The sequence below is a fragment of the Chrysemys picta genome, chromosome 2 (genome assembly GCF_011386835.1).
Source record: "Chrysemys picta bellii isolate R12L10 chromosome 2, ASM1138683v2, whole genome shotgun sequence".
NCBI classification, from domain to species: domain Eukaryota; kingdom Metazoa; phylum Chordata; order Testudines; family Emydidae; genus Chrysemys; species Chrysemys picta.
This window is the reverse complement of record NC_088792.1, coordinates 98,587,309-98,606,616: the sequence shown is the minus strand read 5'-3', so window position 1 is coordinate 98,606,616 and position 19,308 is coordinate 98,587,309. Positions and strand designations below refer to the sequence as shown.

The following is a 19,308-nucleotide window of genomic DNA, read 5'->3' as shown; positions in this document are numbered from 1 at the left end:
GGACTGCCCTGTGTCCCACTGATCCCTGGGTGCTGTTCTGGGCTCCTGGGGGCCACTATCAGCTGCTGTCTGATATGTTGGTAGTTTATGACGGGGACCATCATAGTAAGAGCAGGTTCAAGATTGGGGCAATGCTGAGCTGCACTGTACACTCCTCATCCATAGTGAAGGACCTGGGTCTACATATTTATACTGTGCACAGAAAAGGTGAAATTTTCGAAGCCCCTAAGTGACTTTGGAGCCTAGGTCCCACTGACTTCCCCACTGACCTTTTGTTCTCATTGTTATATATTAATGACAAAACACAGAGTTATTTGACAGTTGATTTTATAAGCATTATGGGGTCAATCCTGCTCCCCCCTTCTCCTCTGCTGTTGGTTAGAATTGAATATGAGAAGCCCATGCAAAGGAATCAACACTCCAACATAGCTCCTTGGATGTCCCTGTAGCAGAGTTTGAATGGTAGGGCCAGGTAAGGCCAGAGGAGAAGTGGGAGTGAGGCCAGTGGATCCACTGCTGTACAGAGCTACAGCCAGTGCCCTTACAGAGCATGTGGTGCAGAAGCATCAGCAGCATGAATTGCTACTTCCTGGCTGCAGCAATGGCCATGGAGTGGTATAAGGAGAGGATTTCTTTCTTTCCAGGCCCCATGGAACACCCTGTCTGCTGGCTCCAAAGCCAGCAGGGGACAGGATTAGAGACTGTTCACAGTAACTTGGAACAGATCAATACCTGAGTGCATGGTTCCTGGCCAAGCTTGGCTGACGCTCCTGCAGCATCTCAAAAATGTTTGGTTGGCGTAGAAATGCAACAATCTTGTCATTGTAAGCTGGAATAGATAAAGACCACAGAGGCTTTTCTTTACTCTAGCAGCAAGTGACACTTTTGGAGATGATGACAACTGTGCTACTGAAAATTACTTGTCAAATCGTGATAATACAGCATACAGAATAAAGCACACAGTAATACAATGTGATCACCATCAATATAATTTTCCCTGTCTCCTCATTAAGGAAGAGTTGATAGAGAGCTAGATAAGGGATATGATAGTTGAATGTTCCCAAGGAGCCCCTCTAGAAAGAAAAAATAGAAGGCCCTACTTACCCAGAGGTAATGTCTCATGATGGTGCTGGTTTCGAATAGCTGTTACTAGGCTGTTGCCTGGTCTGGTCAACAGAGAAACGCCTCTATTCCGGGAGACTTCCGATGCCTAGAATGAAAGAAGGAAAGAAAAAATGTTGTAACTAGACTTTAAGCTACAACTTTTATTATGTCCTTTTACTTCTGTGACTTTAATCCAGAGTCATGAGATTGACTGATTCAGTTTAGGGAACAATTTTTTATTTTTTTTACTGTTATTGGACAGAGTTTTCAACATCATATTCTAAAGCTGTGATATATGCTGCATAGTCCCAGTCTAGAGAAATTACACATGGAATCAACAATATGCATATTAACACCATAGAAATAATGTAAGCACAAGTTTTCATGAAAAAGGAATGGCTTTGCATTCTGATGGTCAAATTTTTGTTCAGCTTCAAAGAGGCACATAATTCTGGGTTTGCAAATGGATGCACACTATGTCCTTGTCTATACTATACAATTTTGCCTCTTTAGCTATGCCAGCATACTTAGAGCAGCAATTCCTCCCTTCCCCGTTGTTGATGCAGTTATACTGGTAAATATGTGCTCATAGAGGTGTGTAACTTATTCCAGTCCGACAAAGCAATATAAACTACCAGTGCCTCATAAAGTGCCTTATATCAGTATAACTGCATCTTTTGTAGGCATAACAGTATTAGTAAAAAGTCACATCCCTAATTAACCTCGTCATGCAAATCAAATTTTTAAGTGTAGAGCAGGCCTTTGCATTCAATTATTATATTTGCATATGCAAATACCACATACATGTAGAAACAGGTGTTTGTGCAATTTTTTGAGTAAAAAAATTAAAGACACTTTTCTTTAATTTGGTTCTAAAATATTCATTTGGCATACTGGGGTGGAAATTATTGTTGTAATAACACGAGGAAAAGACATATCAGAACAGAAAGGGGTAATATTCTCCCAGAAGTGAATGTGAGTAACTTACATGAATATATGTAAGAGGAATGCGTATGCACTGCTTCTGTTTATCCAAAGTGTGGATAAACAGAAGCAGTACGTGTCCAACACTGTCCCTGGTTTGGGCCTTGTCTACATCAGGAAAATGACCCACTGTTGACAGTGATTGTCAGCTATGCTTTGCCCTGGATTTTTTCCAACTGTTGAAAAAAGCTGCCAGCATAGACAAGCTGATAACAAACACTGCCATCAAAAGCATGACTGAGGACATATTTCACAAAATTTCAATCATATTTTCTGCAGTGGTGTTGAAAATGGCTTTGGTTTGTCCATACTGGCAGCCAAACAGTTTCCAACACCAGTCTGAAAGGTATGAGGGGAGGAGGAGCCATTCCCTGCTCTGCCACAGACTTCCTGTGTGACCTTGGGCAAGTCACCTATGGCCAAGTATACAAAGGTATTTAGGTTCCTAAAGATGCAGATAGATGCCTACTGGGATTTAAAAGAAAGCACCTAGACAAGTTAGGCACTGAACTCCCACTGACTTCAATGGGAGTGAGGTGCCTAACCTGCTTAGGTTCTTTTGTAAATTCCATTAGACACCTATCTGCACTTTTAGGAGCATAAACACCTTTGTAAATCTGGTTCTTACGGTTTGTCTACACAAGGACACTCACGAAAATTAATCCAAATTAATTAAAGGTGTGAATTTAAACTGCACTAAAGCCCTGTATGAACACCCTTATTCAGAATTAAAGTGGTCTTAATTTGGCTTATTTTAATTCATTTCTAATGTAAACCAAATTAAGGCTACTTTAATTCTGAATTAAAGTACTAATATAGGGGTTTAATGCAATTTAACTAATCCACTTTAAATTCACATTGTTAGTTAATTTGGATTAATTTTTGAGTGTTCCTGTGTAGACAAGCCCTCAGTCTCTCTGCATCTCAGTTCCCCATCTGTAAAATAGGAATAATAGTACTTCTGTACATCACAGGGATGTTGTGAGGATAAATATATTAAGATTTGGGGGAGGTGCTCAGATAGTGAAGATAACATAAGTATTGACAGATTACTGACAAATATTAGAGGAGATAGGGCTTACTCCCTGAACAAATGTGTAAACCTCTGCCATAAAAAATAATAAAAAAAGAGAGAAAATAGAATGGAGCCTGAATCGTCTCTCACTTACATGTGTGTTAATCCAAAGTAACTCTATACTGAAGCTTACATTGATAACAAATCAATGTGAGAGAAATCAGAATCAGGCCAAAGATGCATGAAAACACCAATTCCCAAAATGCTGAGGTGATAGTTGCTTATTTAATATTCAACAAATTGTAGTGCTTGGCTATAACTTCAGAAAGAAATTGCCCATATTCCAGTATTTTAGATTCTTAGCTTTGAATCCAAGCTCTGGACAATGCCAATCAGTATTACTGCCAAATATCAGGTCTTCCAAGTGGCTATATATGAAAACAGAGCAGCTAAATGTGACTAATAAGTCACATATAAAACATAGGTACTGAGCATTAGACAATATGCATGTTAAACAAGAAAAAAACCTTGGCACTAATTCCACACACTAATTAAATGTATTGTAATTGAAAACACAACACTGCTGCTACAGCATATTGTACATTTTTTTCACCATAAGAAACTGCCTGCTTTTGATCTCACTTACACCAGTTTTACATGGATCCATGCTACTCATTTCAGTGGAGTTACTCTCAATTTACCCCAGAGTCGGCGAGAAGAGGATCAGGCCCAAAGTGTATAATGTACTGGTGTGATAATCTTGGCAAAATTACTCTTGTTTTTAAAGACAAGTTTATTACTTAGCGCTTCAGGAAGTCATCAAGGGTGTAATTACATTAAGTAACAACTATCTTGTGGGGATTGTTGCTATTTTAAACATTCATTGGGTCGATGATTTTGGAAAGCTGCATAGGGGTAATGAAAAGTTTGGCTGTAAGAATGGTCACCTCTCATCATAAACAATTTTATCTAACCCTACAGTTGTTCTGAAGACACAGGGAGATGCAGTGTACTATTTCTGCCTTCGTTGTCCCATTCCTCAGGAGCTAACAAGTTTTGTTACGGTTATTTTCATGCATTTACAGGACAATTTCCTTCCTTTGTGCCCATGCTTTGCTAACTCTTCTTCCTAGTCCCTTAAATAAATAAATGGAGATATCCTATCTCCTAGAACTGGAAGGGACCTTGAAAGGTCATCAAGTCCAGCCCCCTGCCTTCACTAGCAGGACCAAGTACTGATTTTGCCCCAGATCCCTAAGTGGTCCCCTCAAGGACTGAACTCACAACCCCCGGTTTAGCAAGCCAATGCTCAAACCACTGAGCTATCCCTCCCCCCTTTGCCTTCTTCTCCCTCTCACACCTCACCACCATGTCTTTTCCTCACCAGCCTGTGCCTGTAACAGCCTTACTGAGCCAGTCCTTGTCTTGATATCCCCTCTCATAATTCACTTCCTCTCATTAGCTTTCTACTGCTTTGCTCCAGCCCACGTACCTGATCCTATTCTCCCAAACCAGAAAGAGATGAAGGGGATGTACATGTGGGTGGGGAGGAATGGAAAAAATGACTTAAAAGGAAACAAAACACTGTAGAGAAAACTAGTACAAGACAAATAAAATTAAGAATCAGAACTAACCAGATACACATGGAACCTTACAAAATAAATCCAATTGTGTAAGTTGTACTCCTCTTCTTCTCCCATTGTTATCACTTAGCCATCACTGGTTGGGCTTTGCCATGTTTGGGCCTTGACATTACACTTACACATTATGCAGTTTTACTCTCACAAGTGGTCCCATTTGATCTGTAGCTATGACTAGATAGCAGAAAAATTCGAAGTAATCTAATTAGCTTTCCTTTTCTCTTTTCTCTATTCTTCCTCTTTCTGTCTTTAGCCATATACAGGACAATTAATAGCTCCAATTAATCATTTAATTACAATAGTGTTGTCTGTCCTGACTTTCTAATTGAATCAATTAACTCAGATTATCAGATTATTTTCCAGTGTTTTAAAAAGTGACAGTGCTAATGATTTAGCATCCTGACTCATCTATTGCTGGACAATTTGACTGATTTATACACCTTAAACAGCCTTGCGTTTCCCCTTGTAGATTAAAACCAGATAGCTGAGAACTCTTTCAGTGCCCAAATCCACCATAGCAGCTTCTTTTCTTTCTTCTTTGGATTCTGCATTTGTGATATATTGCAGTCATCGCTAGAAATGTGCATCTGCTGCCCGTTTGAGTTCTGCCATCTGTCCATCGCTGTTTGAGGTGGTGAGCATGCAAAATCCATCTACTCCCTCTGGTGCCTCTCCACCATGGGTGGCCATTGGTTTCGGCTCAAATTCCTACCTGTTGTTTTTAAGGTAAATTTATAAGCTCAACATACAATGGCAGTGGCCATTCCAGAAGGGAAGCTAACTGGAGAGAATGGTGACACTTCACCATTGCTACTGATCTGTTTTGATTTCTGGAGGTGTAGCAGGATTCTAGGCATAGACTGTCCGCTAGCCTTTAGCTGTTGACTTCAATAGAACACCACCAATTTACACTAGCTGAGTATCTGGCCTATAAAAAGTTTTTTAAAGGTAGCTGGGATTAGCCTTGACCTTTTTGCTCTGCAGAAAGGGGCAAATGGATGCCCTTGCACCCAAAATTGTAGAAGTTTTACAGGATAATCTACATAATGCTACTGACGATCAAGAAGCTTAGAAATGGACATTAAAAGCCTTTACAAAGGTCTTTAATTTAGGAAGATACTTCATTGCAACAGAAAAACAGGAATATGAGTGAACAATTTTTGAGTCAATCAATTTTGTGGAGTGGAATAGGAATAGGAAGGTGTTCCAGAATATTCACAATATGTTTTTATAAGAAATATGAGACACAGATTAAGGAGGAAGGTGCATTTTGGAAAGGTCTGTCTGTTGGCAGTTGTGGTATGGCTTTGTATAGAAGAGCTTAGAAACAATAGTGACCCATCAATAAAAGTTGTATAATTATTATCTCTAAGTTTTCCAGAGAATGCTATTTACATATGAAGGTGCAGAAAGCTGACTTAATCGGGAAGTCGTATTTGTATGTTCCAATCTCAAAAGGGAGGCTTAACTCAGAAGTATATTTGAGATGCTAAAATGTGACGTTTTGATTCAAGGGCAACTATATTGAACCTTGCAGGCTTTTAACCTTTTTACTGCAAGGCATTTTCTCCAGCTCACGAATAATTTTTGTGGCTCTTTACTGCACCATTTCTAGTTTTTCAAAATCCTTTTAAAAATGTGGACACCTGAACTGTACACTAGTATCTGTCTCAGCAGTGCCAAATATAGAAGTAAAATCACCTCCCCACTCCTACTCACTACTTCCCTGCTTATACATCAAAGGATTAATTTAGCCCTCTTTGCCAAAGTATCGCACTGGAGTTCACGTTCAGTTGCTTTTCCACTATCACCCTAAATCATTTTTCATAGTCACTGTTTTTTTAGATACAGCCCCCCATTCTCTAGGTATAGCCTGCACTCCTTGTTCCTAGATGTATAACTTTCCATTTGGCTGCATTAAAATGCATTTTGCTTGAAAGGGCCCAGCTTGCTATGTGATCCTGATCGTTCTGTAGGACTACTCAGTCCTCATCACTCTATACCACTCCGTCAATCTTTGTGTTATCCACATATTTTATCAGCGGTGATTTTATATTTACTTCCACATAACTGATGAAAATGTTGAACAGCGTGGGCCTAATACTGATCCCCAAGGAGCCCCATTAGAACATCCTTCCCCCATTCAATGATGATTCCCCATGGACAACTACTTTTTGAGATCTGTCATTGTTAGCCAGGTCTTAAACCATGTTATGTGTGCTTTATTGATATTGTATAGCGCTATTTTTTAAATCAGAATGTTGTGTGGTACGAAGTCAAATGCCTTACAAAATTCTAAGTATATCACCTCTATGCAGTTACATTTATCAAACATCTAATCACATCAAAGAATGAAATCAGAACTGTTTGACAAGACCTATTTTCCATAAAGCCATGCTGACTGACATTAATTATATCCCTATCCTTTACTCTCAGTGCAAAGACCATAATTGCCCTTCATTAAGTTGAGGAGGAGGATGAGAAACAGTTGATTTATTTAATTGATGCTGACAGATCTTTAAAATCTCCAGTTTGCTTCTCTCCTGCTGTTTAGAGGGTTCTCCTTGCTGCTCAGCAGAGGAGCCAGCAGAACTTCAAGCAGCTGGCAAGTGGCCAGGGGGAAGCGTGTTTTGACATGTTGTTCTTCTCTCTGAAACCTAAGTGAGTCTCTGGGATTTCCCTATGGGCATGATTTATAGGACAAAAACATATCCCATTCATATTAACAACAGCTATCACGGTATGAAACCTTTTGCTCTTGGTAAATTTGTTTTGGCGCTAGAGTCTTCTGCTCTGTAAAGAGTGGGCTTTTAGAGCCGGATCCAAAGCCCACAAAAGCCAATGGGAGTCTTTGCATTGGGCATCAGACCCCAGGAATAGTTTGCAATTTCCTCAAATGTATTAATTATTCAACAGTATTCTCATTATTTAACAGTATTAGACTGTTTCATCTGGGTTTTTTTCCCTCGGTCTCTTTCTCTTAAACAACTTTATGGATTTATAGTGGATAGTTCTCTGCCAGTCCTTGATATATGAGCTGCACGTGTCTGTGAGGTTTGGCAAGTAAGTTACATGCAATTGTTTCTGTTTCCTGGTTGGATGAATGTGGAAGCACTTTCAATGCAAATGCTTCCACTAGCATGCATTACTGTGTGCACAACTTTCAGATTTGCTTTTTGTGAACCAGGCATGGCAGCAAAACTCAATTATAGATGGAAGGTGGGTGAGGGAATATCTTTTATTGGACCATCTTCTGCTGGGGAAAGAGACAAGCTTTCGAGTGACACAGACCTCTTCTTCAGGTCAGGTTTTCTTCAGCTCTGTGTTGCTCAAAAGCTTGTCTTATTCACCAGAAGAAGTTGGTTCAATAAAAGATATTATCCCACCCACTTTGTCTCTCTAATATCCTGGCACCAACATGGCTAAACAACAACACTGCAAACAGCAAAATTCAGTGCTATGGTGTTGGCAGAAATTGATCACTAAGTCAGGGTAGTAGGCACGACAGAAGCAAATTCATTGACAAATTTATGTGAACATTTGGAAAAAAAATGTTGCCTTATTCACCCATGATGGGAAAATCCACACAACCCTCCAGTGCTCTCTCTCCCCTACCAGTACTGATACCTCAGGAGCAGTGCTGTTATTGCCTCCAATCCCATCCACTGGCCCAAAACAGCCTCTCCAAGGGGGCTGGATGACACAGCATGATCCTGCTGGAGTTAACATTGATAGGGTCAATATTAACTCCCCTAGGAATTTTCCTGCTGGTTTTCTGGGAGAGGATGATGAATACAACAGCTGTTCCCTTGGCTGGGACCCACTCCCAGCTTGTTTCCCCCGTCTTCCCCTGAAACCATAAAAAGCCTCTACCAGGTGCAGTTCTGCAGGTGGGAGAGAAATGCTGCTGCTTTAGCATCCTGGCCTCCACTATCATTTGGGCCTGGAGTGGGATTTATGCTCCCGTCATCCCCCCCACACTGTGCAGTGGGGAATGTTATCTCCATGCAACAGATAAAAGATTATTTGAAATGATTTCAGTATCATAAAGCCTATTGTCTGTAATCTAGCAGCATGGAAACACACCTCAGCATACATTACTACACAAGCTAGGGACACTATCTTATCAGATACTAGTGTCACAGTGAGTTGCTGAACTGTCGGGCCATAATTGTATTGGATGCCTTGATTTTATTAAACCCTGGCCGGAACCTCAAACACTGCGTCTTCCTTCAAAATCTATTTCCATTGTCTTATCAGTTTGGTTGATTTGTATTAGAGAAGGTCAAATGTCTACAACCTGCTATTGACAGGCTGTTTGATGAATACTCTAGCAAGAAAGAAATATGAAGCCACTATCTTTTGAAAGATAAAAAGCCACAAAATAATCTATGAAACCCTTCAGATATAAGGGATATTTTAAAGTGTGCAAAAGACAGGTGTCAGATAGAATGGTGCTGTTATTCCTTGCATGTCTGCATTCTGTTTCACTATCCCAAATGCATCTGCTGTCCACGCTAGGGCAGCATCAGGTGATCTCAAGTTTTCTTTGCCTTTATTGTACTTCTCTTTTCCCCCAGTCTTCCTCTTGCACAGTCAAGTGTCACTTTATTTTGTGGATGTCCTACAGATACCTCAGAACACACCCAAGTTACAATGATGGATGTTACAATAAGAAGGTGTCCGAGTATAGGAGAGCAATAGATTAAGAGTGGTGACAGGCTGTCATTAATGGTCCAGACCTTCTCCTTGTGATGGAGCTATTCCAATTTATCCCAGTGGAGGATCAGGACCAATATATGCCATAGGGAAGTGAGCAGATTGAGCTATATACAGTAGCTGAGACGGTGGAAGCACAGGTGGGTAGGGGGATGGAAGGAAGCCATAACTGTCAGAGCAAAGAGAGCAGCTGAGACTATAGGAAGAGATGATATCATGGAGGTAGTTGGAGCATGGCCACGAAGGGCTTTGAACACATGGTGAGTGAGTCCGTAGCAGATTCAGAGGCAAAGGAGGTTTTCAGCTTGAGGGTGAAGTACTGCTGGGTATACTGGTAGAATATATAGGTGTGTTGTAGCATTCTGAACAGACTGGAATTTGGACACAAGTGACTTTGGGAGGCCATGGGAAAGGAGTTTCAATTTTCAAGGTATGAAGTGACAAATGCGTGAATGAGTGGATCAGCAGAGTCAGTATCAAGGAAGTGGCAGATACAGGGCTGATAGCATGAAGACTTGTGAGGAGAAAAGGAGAACTCAGGGTTCAGGGAGACTAAGATTAAGGAGCTGAGAGGAACAGGAGCGCCGCCAGCTTTTCTGCCGCCCTAGGCGGCGGAAGATCCCGCCCCGAAATGCCGCCCCCCACAGAGGTGGTGGAAGGTCCCGCCGCCGAAATACCGCCGTGGTCGCTGCCCCCCAAATTGTAGTGCCCTAGGCGACCACCTAGGTCGCCTAATGGGTTGCACCAGCCCTGGAGAGGAGAACAGTAAATCAGGGATGAGATTTTTCTTTAGCCAAATGGGATTACTGGGGTGAAATTCCAAACACTTTTAAGATGCATCTGCTTCTCAAAAGCTAAAAATAAGAACCATCAGGCGCCCTAGCATAGTGGCTCTCAACCTTTCCACACTACTGTACCACTTTCAGGAGGCTGATTTGTCTTGTGTACCCCAAGTTTCACCTTGCTTAAAAACTACTTGCTTACAAAATCAGACATAAAAATACAGAAGTGTTACAGCACACTTGAAAAATTACTTACTTTCTCATTTTTACCACATCATTATAAAATGAATCAATTGGAATATAAATATTGTACTTACATTTCAGAGTGTACTATATAGAGCAGTATAAACAAGTCATCGTCTGTATGAAATTTTAGTGTGTACTGACTTTGCTAGTGCTTTTTATGTAGCCAGTTAGAAAACTAGATAAAGATCTAGATGAATTGATGTACCCCCTGGAAGATCTCTGTGTGCCCCCAGTTCAGAACCACTTCCCTAGTAGATATACCATATATTTAGGAAGGAGTCTTAATGCTATAGTTACCTCTCCAGCACTGTAGCTGCGAAGTCGCTGGAGATGCTGCCTGTGAGTCAGATGATTAGGGAGACGGCCATTTTGAAGTGGGATCCTGGGATCGATGAAAGTGGTAGCACGGCTGTTGTGGTCAACAAAGAAGGACTGTAATAAAAAGAATACTGTATATTCATAAGCAGGAAGCTAACATGGTGAAAGAGTTGAGGGATGAGAAAGCAGCATACACACTATTCCCTGCTCAGTTTGTATCATATGTGCCACATTTTGCAGTCATGATAGTTCACAATTTACAGCTTAATGAGTTTTAGTCCAATATTCCTTGTATTCCTACAGTAACTCGTTTCTATCATACTAATTTGCCAAATTCCTGGAAATTGATTCAAGCTGGTATCACCGTAATTTCCCTTTTGGAGCCTGTCCCTCATTTCTAGGTGCAATGCACAACTCTAGCTGTGAGCATACTGATTATGCTCTATGGGCCTGATTCTACAAGGTGCTGAGTGCCTCCTGCCAGCAAATTACCAGCAAAGTCAGTGGCTGTTGAAGGTGCTCTGTATCACACAGGACTTGACCCTTAGATTTCAGCATCACTTCTTTTTAAATGGACAACCAAGAGCTAGACACTATGGGCCTGATGACAAGAAGGGCTGAGTGCTTGCAACTTCTAATGAGCTTCAGCTCAGCCCCTCAAAACCAAGCCTTATTCTGGTAATTCCTTAGCCTTGCACCTGGAAAATTAGGGGAAAGTTCTGCCTTCATACCACACGCAACCTCATTTGTGGGTGTTTGGACTATGTTTTGGTTAATCCCATTATTGAGTCTGGAGTCACAGGGCCCATTTCTCCTCTCAGTTACAGTGGCATAAATCAGATATAACTCTTCTGACATCAGTGGAGTCACAGTGCTGAAAAACTGCTGAAAGTAAGAGCAGAATCAGGTCCATGCGGCTGAGTGGCTCTAAATCTGAACTCTTCCAAAGTATGAGGCAGAGGTATTCAGATAGAGTGTTCCTAGACAGCATTATTAAGTCAAATATTATAAATCTGAATAGTGTTTGATTAGTGGGGGTCTTTTTTTGGTGCAAGATTAACAATGCCTAGTATAGCATTATACAATCCTGGATGCTAGCATGAATCAGACCACACTTCTTAGTCTCCCTGTGTGAGGACAGAAGATAGCATAGAGAATGACATTTCCAGGGGCTAAACCTAAGACAAAGGTTTTTATTGTCAGGAATAATACTGTGTGCTCACTGATATACAAATCAGATAGTCACAAATTTTAAGTTCACAAGAAACCCTTCACGACCATCTAGCCTCGTGTGAGATGAGCAGGATGTGGAAATTCACCCAGTGATTAATTGTGTTGGCGCTCTCACCTTGCCCTGTTGATCTGTTTTGATCTCCCAACCCCGTGGAAGTTCCAGTCGGGTGTCAGCAAACATGTTGATAAAATTTACCAGGTCCCTGTTGTGCTGATAGCGCTCAAAATTCCGAGCATCTCTGCGGATCTTTAGAATCATGTGCTTCAAGCAGGTGCTGTTGGTGAAGACTCGATAGGCACTCTAGGCATGAAAAACACAGGACAAGGAAATCAGTTCCAGTGTCTCAAAAATGAGTTTGGCTAGCAGATATGACACACAATCTTAAGGCCTGATACAAATCCCACTGAAATCCACAGCAATCTTTCCATCGATTTCAATGGGCTTTGGATTAGGTTCTAAGCGAAGACGTAGAAATAACCAATTGCCACCTGGAAATTTGAAAATTCCATACCTCTATGCACAGTAGTTACCAGTACCAAACTGCCAGATATACAAGTGCAAGTGTACATATCTCTGGAGTATCACACATCTGAAATACAAGCAGTTGTGTTTATTTCACTGATCACACATTCAGAGAGATGTACTGTTTGTGTGAATGTAGGGTTCAAAAAAGAACTAGATAAGTTCATGGAGGATAGGTCCATCAATGGCTATTAACCAGGATGGGCAGGGATGGTGTCCCTAGCCTCTGTTTGCCAGAAGCTGGGAATGGGTGACAGGGGATGGATCACTTGATGATGACCTGTTCTGTTCATTCCCTCTGGGGCACCTGGCATTGGCCACTGTCGGAAGACAGGATACTGGGCTAGATGGACCTTTGGTCTGACCCAGTATGGCCGTTCTTATGTTCTTATGATACCATACAGATGTGAAAACATTCATGAAAATGTATTTGTGTCACCATTCAAGAAGACATGTTCAGTACTGATTATTTGTATCTAACAGAAACATGCACAGGCCCTAATCCTGCAGTTGGGTTTGTCTGTACATATCTCACTGCAGGATCAGGGCCCCAAATGGGTCACGTTCATCGGAGATGGCACAGGGACGTGTAAATTACTTATGTAATGATGACAACTCTTTGTTTCACCCTGCAGCTCTTCACTCCAGGGAGGATGCTCCCCAAGGGAGAGCAGGCAATGTTACCTCAACCCGCCCTCTTTTAGGGGCTTCATCAGGGAGGGCAGCATTAATTTCTGCTGGGGGCTCCAGTGGAAGTTACTGAAGGAATGTGCTGCCTTAGTACATCCTCAGGCTGCTTTGGCCATGCCACTCCCTGTCTATGCCACCCTCTTTTGGGGTCATACTGGCTTGCTGGAGCCCCTCACTGACTCCAATATCATTACTTCAGATGTCTGCAGATGTAAACAAGAGCAGAATCTGACCCAGTAACTTTGAATTTTCTTTCCTTCTGTGCATTTAAATGCATTTGAAATGTTATTTTTATTATTTAATATTTATATTACAGCAGTGTCCAGAGGCCCAAAGCAGGATAGGGGCCCCATTGCAAACACAGAGGTAGAAATGATCTCTGCCCTGAAGATGTTACAACCTAAGAAAGTTTTCTGAATGCAACTATCTGAGGTCCTAGCATACTGCATAGCAGATGATATGTCATGAGCTGCTACAACTGACCATATCAGTATCACTTAGCAACACTAGGGAAACCCAGAATTTCACATAGTTTTATCCCTTCAGGGACATAAAATATCTGTTAAACAAGAGTGTTTCCATTTTAGCTTTAACTGCTGGATAATATTTTCCAACTCAAATTTCACTGGCTTAATTAACACTTCTAAATTTTATTTGGAGTTTGTGAAATTTTATTTGGAGTTTGTGGTTAAAATGTTTTAATGGCCTTAAGCCTAAAGTTATGTGGTACACTATTTTTACACAAATGGAATTTGTATGACGGCCTTGACAGATGTGTTGACAGGCTATTCTGGCTCCAATATCAAAGACAGCTTTGTAAACAAAATGTAGGCGTTCCATGGCCTTAGTCACTTTCGTGACAAAGGAAGTTGGGACTCAGCTTCTTGCGAGCTGTCCCTTGTCCCAACTAAGACTTGTTTCAAGACAGCTTATAAAATTGTTAAGTTCCTTTTGAGAGAAGACCCATCAGCACTAGTAACGGATTAGCCTCAAAAGGTTCAGAAGTGATGTTTGGATATTTATCCAAATATTATCCAAACCTCTTTGGGATAGAAAACTGGGGTCGAAATCCCAGGAGAACAGGCTTTCCGAGGGAGATTTTGCAGACTTCCTGCTACTAGTTGACCTGAAATTAAAGCTTTTTCACTGCATGTCTGTTTTCATTCCCAGTTGCAAGCAGGAAGTGAAATCCCGTTCCAACAATGGGAACGAAAAGTTGTCTATACTTTTCCGAACCTTCGAAAAGTTTGGTTTGGGTTTGAGGTAGGTTCAGTTCAGTTCTTATTTTATCCAAGAGAGCTGCATCATCCCTAGTCTGTAATTGCTCACCGAGTGCTAGGTTGTGCCCAGCTGCTTGAGTGTACAAATTGCAGAGGATGCAAGAAGCCTTCCAGCTGCTGTGCAAGGCCAGGAGAAGAGGGATTCAATAGAGGTTTCTGGACCCCTGAAGCAGAAGGATGCAAAAGGGGTGGGGAGGAGGCATGACCCCAGCTCCCTCTGCACCAGACAGTAGAACTGGCCAGACACATGGGGAGTAGGCTGCACCTTCTGAAAGGGAACAAGTAGTTGGGGCAGGCATGTGAGGTGCCAGGGAATTCCTCTCTGAGGCAGAATCCCCTCAAGAGTTCCCTGTGGGGTAGTGTAGGCATGCTACATCCAACCCGGTCCAGTTCACATAAAGGACAATTGAATTCTGAGTCAGGGAATTAAGGACTGGGTATGTTTACAGTGCAATGTAAACCCAGGGTTAGTAGAACTCCAGTTAGCAGACCTTGGGTTTGTTAACCTAGGGCTTGAATGTCTACATTCATTTGTAATCCCAGGTTAGGAATTGTTAAACCCTGGGTCTCAACATGGGGTTCCAGGATCTTCACTGCATTATGCGGGCCTGAGTTCAACCACTCATATTCCATACTTCCTAGCACTCTCTGAAAGTGTGGCCATTCTATCCCTTTGTTCATGGTGCAGTGTAGGAAAACTTGACTGTTCAAACTTGACTGTCCAGAGGACAAAGAAAGTTGACCCATGGGATTGTGGAATACTTTTGGTGGATTCCCAGAGAATGGGTCCAATGGGGCTGCGTCTACACTGCAAAGCAATAGGGCTTGAACCCTGGGGTCCTGGCTCGACTCAGGCTTAACCCTCCACCCCCTTGAGCCTGGGTTAGTGCGATTTGTATGTAAATGGAAGAGGGGTTAGGCTGGAGCCTGAGTTTGAATCCTGGGCTTACATTGCAGTGTAGACATACCCACTGTGCACTCTTATAGGAGGTCCAGAGCTCTTCCTTTTGACCCAGAAGGCAGGAGTGAGAGACGGTGAGATACTGGTGCTTACATAGTTTGCGTGCAGCACAGTGAAGAACTCGGGGTTGGTGATGAACTTTACAGCTGGAGACTGTAGCAGCAAGGTGATTTTTTGAGAATTCACTGGAGAAAGGGACCCTTCTCTTCTAATTTCTGAAAATAAAAGTAAAACAATTGACTAGTACACATAACAGACAATACAACACAAATAGTGTCATTCTTATCTCCTCTGCCAGTACCAGCAAAGCCCACCCCACCACTCCACCATATTGTGCGACTTCTTTTTAATCTTAAAGTGAGGCTATGGTCATCCAAGGGACTATGTAAAAATGGCATCCACTCTTTTTGTGTCTTTGAGTTATATCTACTCACATGAATGACAAAAGTTTTCCCTGTGGTTAGCACTGCAGGGCAAATACAGCTACAGGAATGAGAGCTGGATGATTTTCTACATTGTATGTTATAAATTCTGGGCCACATCCTTAGCTGGTATAAACCGACATAGCTCCATTTACTTCAATAAATCAATGTAACTCTACTAGCTTACACCAGCAGAAGATCTGATCCAATTCTGTCAGCTAAGTTCTGACTGTAGAATCTTTCTTACTGTTGATGAATTTAGAGTGGTATCAAAACACACATGAGGTTTTGGGCTCTAGGCTCAGTTTGCAGCACTGATGCTTTTAAACCAAAATCAGTTTTTGACCTACAATCTGAACAAATCTGATGTGGAAGTCATCAAGAGAATGAATACAGAACTACATAATATAATGTTGACAGTCACTTTTCTATCTATAATTACACCTGATCATTCTGTCCACTTAAGACCGTGAAAAAAGACTTTGTGATATAGCTCTCCTGACTCCAATGGAGTTAAACTGATTTATTTCACCTGAGGATACGACAGTGCACCTTTATTTGTGGATATTCACACATCCCTGTGGATTTCCCTTTAAATTAAAAAATTGGTACCAAATGCTACATTTTTTTCCTCTCTCCACAGCCAAACAATATATATAGCAAAGACACATTAAAAAGGCACATGCCACAGTTGATAGTTCTTTTTTACTAAAAAAAAGGAAAGAAAAGGCATATTAAATCAAATCCAACCACCATTTATGTGAATGATTCCTGGCAGCATTATTATTAATTTAATATTTTATTATGTAAGTAACCTTTGAATTTATTATATGGAGATATACCTATCTCATGGAACTAGAAGGGGCCTTGAAAGGTCATTGAGTCCAGTCCCCTGCCTTCACAGCAGGACTAAGTACTGTCCCTGACAGATTTTTGCCCCAGATCCCTAAATGGTCCCCTCAAAGATTGAACTCACAACCCTGGGTTTAGCAGGCCAATGCTCAAACCACTGAGCTATCCCTCCCCCCATAGTAATACTGTATATATGTAACAGTAATACTGTATGTCTACTGTAAATATGTATCCAACTTAATATTACAAGTAATATAAGTAGTAATAGAACACAGATCATATACCATTTCCATCTCAATTAACTATTAGCAGGTGGGATCAGGTATGATTCTCTATACCGAAGAAGTTCAGTTAAACTGAATCATAAAAATTGCAATACAAATGAGTGCAAAAGTGGTTATATATCATGTGAAGTACTTTTGGTTATGACTTATAGTGATTTTAAAGGAAAAAGAAATAAAGATTCAGGCTAATAATAGACAAAACTAAATATTTAACAAAGCTATTTTTAAAAAAAGCATAGATTAAATATTCACTCTGAATAGGCTTTCCTCTTCCAGGAGACATAAAAGGAGTTGAACCATAGGTCATGCAGGCTATTTCCTGCTAATAAGGACTAGCCAGTAATGGCATGCAAACACAGGAGAAGGAGGAAAAGAGGTGATAGATGTAATAATAGACATAATCAGGTGGCAACCCTGCCATAGGTGTGAATTTTCAGAAGGGCTGAGTACTGATTGCCCGTGTTGCAGGCACAAGTTTAACTAACTAAATACACACCCATTTTTTTTGTGTCCACAAAGTGAAATGCAGGCACAAGTCTGACTGCTTGTGTTTCTCCCCAGGTGACTTGCACCTGCAATCAAGCATTTAGCGATGCAAGCACTCAGCTTTGCACTTGTCGTTCAATTGCAGGTGCAAAAATGTGGATGAACATTTTATGGGTACAAGATATGCGTGCAGAAGGGAGGGCTGGCCTTTTCAAATTTGGCCCATAATATCAAAATTACTGTGACCCAGGAAGCCCCTCACCGCCAACTGGATGTGGGCACACAGTACAATAACTCTCATCACACCTGACATACTCATTGCTCCAACTCGTTATCATAATCTGTATCTAAAAGGTGCGTGTAAGATATCATATGCAAAATGGTAACATGCCGGTCATTAATATTATTGTGTGTTGTCTGTGTGGGTGATGTATAAAGAGTTATAGATGTGTGCTTGAAATGTGTTCCTAAAATGTAAGTGACAGACAGTGCCTAAACCCAGCCTGTTCTAGACAAAGGAATGTTGTTTCTCCGGCTTGACTGTATCTCCAGTGTAAATTAAGCAAGGTGTGACCAAAGACAATGAAAAGGACATTTACATGAAAGGTAAACAAATCCATTAGCCGAGCAAGTGGGGGGAGATAACCACTTAACAATCTCCATGGAGGATGGATCCCCAGGAAACCTTTCTGCCTCTTGAAACAGAGTCAAAGAACTTTGGGAAGATATAAGCAGAAGCAATAAGCTATCACCGGATGGACGCAAGGGATCAGAGCTATTGTAATCTGAGAAAGTCTCTGAGAAGTCACTATAGATAAGAAATCTGCTTAGACCAAGCTTGTATGCAGTGCAGTTGTAGCCATGTCAGTCCCAGGATATTCAAGAAACAAGGTGGGTGAGATAGTATCTTTTATTGTACCAACTTCTCTTGGTGAGAGAGACAAGCTTTTGAGAACTCTGTGTGGCTCAAAAGCTTGTCTCTCACACCAACAGAAGTTGGTCCAATAAGAGATATTACCTCCCCCACCTTGTCTAGACCAAGACTGTAACTTGCTAGAATTAAGTTTTAGACACTAGAAGGCATGTTTTGTTTGTAATCTTTCCTATCTCTTTCATTCTTACTTGAGACCATTTAAATCTATCTTCTTTGTTAATAAACTGATTCTTATCTTATTACAGAGCCATATCAGTGCAGTGGATTAATATGAAGTATGGGTCCTCAGCCAAACCAGATAGCAAGTGTGAAAAATCGGGATGGGGTAGGGGGTAATAAGTACCAATATAAGACAAAGCCCTGAATATCAGGACATCTGGTCATCCTATTTTGGGGAGACAAGGGGCTGTTGGTGACACCCTGCAAAGAGTAACCATGCTGGTGGGAACCAGGGTGAGATAATTGTGCTGTGAGCAGACTACTTGTCGGAGCTCTGAGCCAAACCTGCACAGCACAGATGCCCCCAAGGTTATAGGACAGGCAGTGACACAACCCCTGGCTGATCTGGGTGAACCCCCATAGTGTCACAATCACACTATCACCAAAATGAAATAGTGTAGCTACTGTAACTGCAAGCTTGAGAAAATAGTCACTTTCTCCATTTTCATGTATAATACCTGGACAGTCAAACCCAATCTATTGTAAAAACACTTTGTCTATGTAAGGACTCATTAAAAAAGCCCCCTAACACTTGCTTATATCCTTCTGAGGGGTCTATTCATGCTCTATACTCTCTTTCCTTTCACTTAGCCATTTCTGCTATAAAATACTGAAG

General features: G+C 41.3%; 1 protein-coding gene across 4 annotated transcripts in view; it reads right to left on the bottom strand.

Moving 5' to 3' along the window:
* HECW1 (HECT, C2 and WW domain containing E3 ubiquitin protein ligase 1) overlaps nt 1-19,308 on the bottom strand; it is a 419,038-nt gene that overhangs the window by 61,916 nt on the left and 337,814 nt on the right. For all 4 annotated transcript variants that reach the window (XM_065583851.1, XM_065583849.1, XM_008169652.4 and 1 more), the window contains 5 exons: nt 15,589-15,710; nt 12,157-12,342; nt 10,788-10,922; nt 1,105-1,210; nt 733-829 (listed from right to left, as the gene is read on the bottom strand). In XM_065583851.1, coding sequence (XP_065439923.1) covers nt 733-829; nt 1,105-1,210; nt 10,788-10,922; nt 12,157-12,342; nt 15,589-15,710 — 646 coding nt within the window. The remainder of the gene's footprint in view (nt 1-732; nt 830-1,104; nt 1,211-10,787; nt 10,923-12,156; nt 12,343-15,588; nt 15,711-19,308) is intronic.